The sequence below is a fragment of the Sceloporus occidentalis genome, unplaced genomic scaffold (assembly GCF_023333645.1).
Source record: "Sceloporus occidentalis isolate IW3139 unplaced genomic scaffold, rSceOcc1.0.p SCAF_66, whole genome shotgun sequence".
Taxonomy (NCBI): domain Eukaryota; kingdom Metazoa; phylum Chordata; class Lepidosauria; order Squamata; family Phrynosomatidae; genus Sceloporus; species Sceloporus occidentalis.
In genome coordinates, this window is record NW_028317046.1 from 3507279 (window position 1) to 3513327 (window position 6049).

The following is a 6049-nucleotide window of genomic DNA, read 5'->3' on the forward strand; positions in this document are numbered from 1 at the left end:
AGCATATTATTTGATTTTGCTCAAACCTGAATGTTTCACAAACGCTCCCGTAATCTCCCGCAGACGAAGGTCCTTTTACGTTGCTGGACATCTTGGTTTGAAACAGATAAATCTTACTCTTCAGAGAGGAAGATGATGGGGCTGCAGATCCCAGTAACTCATCCCTCTGCCCCCTAAACATGATTGAGAGCCCACCAGAGGGTGTTCTGTCTCTGAAGCCCGACACCTTGCAAATAGACAGAGACGGGGAAGCCTCCGCTGATCAGTGAATGGGAGAGTCATCGAAGAGGCTTCTCCACCAGTCTGACAATTAATGCGCAGAATACAGTAACGGGAATATTCTTATGATAGATTCCCAATGCCTGCATTCCATTAATAATAATTTTACAATTACTACTAGTAATAATTCTTGTTTATTAAACAAGCAATTACATAAAACCAATTTTCTGGTAATTAAAATGTATTTAAAAAAAAAAAAAAAAAAAAAAAAAAAAAAAGATTTCCAGTTTGATAAATATCCACGTGCTTTGCACCAAAATTAAACTCTTATTTAGTGAATATTCCACATCCCCTCTTTTGGTCCCCGATGCCCCTCTTCCTCCCCTGAAGCCCCTTTTTTCTGGGAGGTCAGAATGTTTGCTGGGTATGAGGCCCAAGCCCAACAAAAACTGATTTAAAACTCAGCCAGTTTGCAAAATAAATAATTGGCAACAAAATTACGTTACAAAAAAAAGACATGTTTAAAATAAGATTTATTTACAGATTTAATCAGCTAAACCTCAACGCATTCCACAAAAAGGCGGAAAAGGAACCAAAGATTTGCAAACAGTCACAATTTGATATAAAATTATCGGTATTTAACAGATCCGGAAAGCAAAAGATTTTCTGTATTAAAGATCAGCGTGTTGTTTGTGTCGGAAATATTCACAACTATCCACCTAATAAATAAAAACCTTTATAAATAATAATTTGATTATTTTTTTTTGTAAATTTGAAACAATCAATTGTAATGTTTTGGGATAAATCACAAGAAATGTGGTAATCATTACAGATTGCGATGGCTGCTTAATTATCTATGACGCTACTCGGTTGCAGCGGCCGTGTTCCCGTCGCAGCCCCCGGATATACGAGCCGCAGCGGACCTCCAATCTTCCAGTTGCATTTACATTCGATGAATCCGGACTTTTTTTTTACCATCTCAGGCATTCCCGTTTCCCTGTTTAATCAACAAGATATTTTGTTACTTGGCAGGTAAACGCACGGAATTCCAATTTATTTTTTGCTAATTTAAGCAAATTCCGGTAATGCTGCATTTAAAGGGATTTGCTTTAACCCTGCGTTAGCAGGTGAATAAGCCAGAGGTGATAGATCCTCAAACTTCACCTGGCCCGTCGCACCTGGGCTGTTGGCTACAGCATTGGGGAGAGAGCTCTTAGGCATGCACCTATAAGCCGCGGCAAGTTGATTACTGGTTATATCGGCCGCAAGAGGATAAAGGCGCTTCCTTTGCATTCTTACGCGTATCGGGTTTAACGAAACAGAGTAAAAAGCATATATAAAGGGCATTAACACAAAAGTAAATGGCTGAGCTTCTAGCCGGGAAATGACTAATCCTCACACCATACACAACACCCACTTAAAGAAAATCCAGCGCTTATAAAAAATATATTTTTTACACGGCAACAGTGGCCGAATATTTCTGAGATCAGGAACCTGCTGCAGGTGAGGGAATTCTGATACAGTTGTAGCATTGGTCTTCTTGTTCCTTTCTCTTAAAATATAAAGGAGGCTGATACAGGCAACGTTGTTATATGTGTTACAGATTATTGTATCAGAATTTCAAAAGGCGGCTTCGTTGTCCTAAAATAACGTCCTGTTAAAGTGCACTTGCTGCAAGCGGAATTCTGCTACTTCAGCCAAATAGAGGCAGAGATGCTCCACAATATCGGGTTTGGAAATGTAACTTGGATCGTCCCCTTCGAGAAGGAATTTACTGTCGCCAGCAGACGCTGGACATCTATTACAAAGACTTGTTTGGGAGTATAAATTACATACAAGGATCTGCTCTGTATCGGTACGATCGGGATAATATTTCACCTGTATGTCTCCGCAATACCTTGAGATGACCTTTTTAAATATATTTCTATGGCTAACCACGGCATAGCTTGGATTAAAGCGTGATTTTGGAGCGAATATCCCTCAGTTCACTAGAGTCACGAGGGCTTAGGAGAGATGATATATATAAACTACAAAGGGGGCTTTCCAGGTTGTCCGGGTTATAATGTAATTTTTTTAGACCAATCCCATTATATTAATAGCCATTATTTTCTTATAGAAGGATCTACGAATTGAATATGAAGCAGCTGAAAAGCGCAGGCAGCGAAATATCACAGGCTGCGGATATACATTCACTGGAAGCTGCCCAGTCCGTGTATGACATTCACTCTCCAAATAGGGCTGTGATGCTTAAGCGACAAACTCTTATCCCCCCCAGAGCGGCTGAAGCATCCTTATACAGCCAAGAGCCCTATTATCTCTGGGATATCCAGCTGAGCCCCTCATATAGCATTGAAGACGTCTAAAAGCTTGGAACAGCTCCCTCTCCATCATGTTTTAACAACTACCTCGGATAGACTGCGCCCAAATATAACCCTCTCGCTTCGCTTATTTTTACACATTTAAAGAATGTGACTTTTTTGGTATAATTATTTGTGATATTCTCCGTACAGCGGTAGAGGTTCATGAAATTCACATTTTAAAAATATCCTCAACTAATCCTTTGACGGGTCATTAACCTCGATACATTTAAGAAGACTTGATGGTGCTACAGCTGCCATTGTGCTCTGGAAGACCTTCTGCCAGCTCTTAAAAGTTAAACAATACCATCGAGGGGTCTTCGGCTGGACCTGTGGGTTATAAAGCGTGGGTGGGACACACTAGAAAATTCTCATGTAGTTTTAGAAAGAATCCGCAGACCTTCTTACAACGACGCGTGCGTGTTCGTAACCGCAAGTAATTCCCCTTAACGACAACTTTAATTAGAACACAAGTCGAAGAAATACTTTGCAGCATCGAGATCTCGTGTAGAAGAGCTTACTGTCATTCCTCGAATCATTAACTAGGTTTCCAGGTGCATTTTACATGTTTTTAAAAATCTAAACAAACAGGGCATGCGAGACCCTTTTTATCCCGAGTTACTGTCCACGCAGGACATTCTCAAAGCTTGTATTCTGTGGAAACTTAAAAAATAAACCATCACCGCACTCGCACACCAAGCAAGACCCCCCAAGGCTTTGGAGCTAGCCCGCAATCAAGGCGTAGCCAATCAGATTCGCTCTGGTAACAATCCAAGGACAAGCCGGAGTTACTGCTGTGTTATACCTTACTCCTGAAAAGGGACTTGGCCCCTGGCCCGCAGTACTCATTGTAGATAAGTTTGAACAAGAACAGGTGGAAAAGTAGTATCAAAGAGGCCACGCTAAACCAGAATAAGAAGGGCAGCCCCGGGTACTGCTTGGCCATGTGCTCCTCGTGCGCCAAGATCTCCTTCAGATGAAGCGTGTGCCTCAAGTCTTGCAGATGCGTCAGGTCGGTGGAGATGTACAGCAGTGGAGTTATGGGGTGGGTAACCAGAACGGGGAAAATATGTCCTCTGATTTCGGAGGTCAGTTCCACCGGCTCATTCAGACATCCCCCCTCGCAGGCATAAATCTTCACCGGCTTGTCTAGGAACTTCACGGAAACGTGCAGAAAGGGTTTCTCGTCTTGATCCAGCAGCACGGCTAAGTTGATGAGGTCTTTGTTATAATGTATTCCGCGCAGCGAGTAACTGTTGTGAAGGACGTGCGGATCGATCTGGAACTGCAGGTGGTTTTCGGTGAATTGCAGCCCCCCGAAACTCAGCATCATACTCTGCACAAGGCCATGCGCGCCAGCCAACACCAAGCCCTTGCACCCTCGCTTTTGCAGTGTCAACTTCCACAAGTCCCAGAGCTGAATGATCTGAGCGATGCCGCCGAGCCTGCTTGGCCACAGGTTCTCTGCGTGCATGGTGGCATGGCCGCTGAAACAATGGTCCGCGTAATTCAGAGTGGCTTCCATTTTATCGCTTTCTTCTTTACTGAGAAGGGGGTCGACCAGCGGCGCTGGAGAGCAGGACAGCATGTAGTACAGAGTGCTATTAATTGTGTCACTGGAAGGCGTGTGCAAATCCTTAATCTTATTCATTTCAATTCCTACGGAACAAAAAAGGAAGACGTCATATTGAATTAGGAAAGAAACTCACCCAGTTTCTGGACCTGAAACCCCACCATTATAAGAATATATATCTACATAAATACATACATACACACACAGAGAGATATAGACACACACATACATACACAGCCGTTTAAAAGTTTGGGGTCACTGAGCTGTTTTCGTGTAAAACAAGGACATTTCTGGCTGTAATAATTACAAAAGGGTTTTCTGACCATCAATTAGCCTCTTAAACTTGGATCAGGGAACACAACGTGCCATTGGAACACAGAAGTGATGGGAGTGATAAAGGGCCATTGGAATACAGGAGTGATGGGAGTGATAAAGGGCCATTGGAACACAGAAGTTATGGGAGTGATAAAGGGCCATTGGAACACAGGAGTGATGGGAGTGATAAAGGGCCATTGGAACACAGGAGTGATGGGAGTGATAAAGGGCCATTGGAACACAGGAGTGATGGGAGTGATAAAGGGCCATTGGAACACAGGAGTGATGGGAGTGATAAAGGGCCATTGGAACACAGAAGTTATGGGAGTGATAAAGGGCCATTGGAACACAGGATTAATGGGAGTGATAAAGGGCCATTGGAACACAGGAGTGATGGGAGTGATAAAGGGCCATTGGAACCCAGGAGTGATGGGAGTGATAAAGGGCCTCTGTACTTCTATGAAGTGATTCCATTAAAGATCAGCCGTTTCCAGGAATAATAATCACTTAAATTATTAACCCTGTCTGCGCTGGATTTCTGAACAGAACTGTCATAAAAGCACAAAATTGTTCTAAGGATGAGATTATTTCGGAATACAGAGTATTTTTCTATTCTGTTTTTATTACCTGATACAAATAAGTCTGACCAGATCTCTTGATGTTCGCGAAGCAAATCATCTGGCCTCATCTGCATCACCTCCAGCATTTCTTTCTTGGCAGATTCCCGTAATTTACTAAACGTGTCGTCCAACTTTCCAGAGTCGATCGGCTCGGATGTGTAAATAACGGAGAGGACGGTTTCGCCGAATTCGGATTTGGGGCTGACTTGCGCTCTGCTAACCAGCTTTTTGGTGGCGATCACAACCAGGAGACTTTTCCCGTCTTCCATGGACACCCTTCCAGAAGAAAGGAGGAACTGTCTCTCCTGAACCTTCTCCACGCTGGTTGAGAACTTGACTCCGTTGAGTGATGGTTTTTGGTAAGAAATATCGAAAGCAGTCACCCTGTCGCTGGGGTTCAAGATGTGGATGGTCTGGACGTAGACGTGGGGTCTTTTCCTATGCGCGAAGTGATCTTCACGGATGGTGACACAATCACGGGCCGAATCCGAGGCCTCAAACTGAAGACATCGGACCGTTCTTATCAACCCCTCTTTCAGGAGCACGGCGGAGCCTTGAACTTCCGTGAGTGTCCCTGAACTCTTGACAAACGTCATAGGAGAATAATCACTCCGACGAAAAGGTACAGACCCAGACGACACCCAGAGATTGTTCTTTCCAATGTCAACAAGGATATAGCCATTGCCAACCATGACAGGTCCTTGCAGTTGGGTTTCTTCTCCGGGATAAGAAACGAACATAAGGTCCCCCCTCTCTTTCAAAGTTCTCCATTGCTTAGTGTGCGCCTGTAAACAGGTCCCAGACGCCCCTCTCGGCTCTCCGGAATACCACAAGGATCTATAGAGCGACCCGGACGAGAAATACCAGTAAATAATGACCAGGAACCCGAGGACGGCGAGGACTCGGCGTGCCCAGCTGCTAGACAGGAGTCCGGGAAAGGCTTTAAGCCTCTGCTGTAGCCACAT

General features: G+C 44.0%; 1 protein-coding gene across 1 annotated transcript; it reads right to left on the reverse strand.

Moving 5' to 3' along the window:
* Window positions 1-3375: 3375 nt before the first annotated feature.
* On the reverse strand, window positions 3376-6049 carry LOC149286905 (uncharacterized protein KIAA2013 homolog). The gene is made up of 2 exons (XM_089493721.1): window positions 5092-6049; window positions 3376-4235 (listed from the first exon to the last, which is right to left on the reverse strand). The coding sequence occupies exons 1-2, from the start codon at window positions 6047-6049 to the stop codon at window positions 3376-3378; spliced, it is 1818 nt and encodes a 605-aa protein (XP_089349847.1).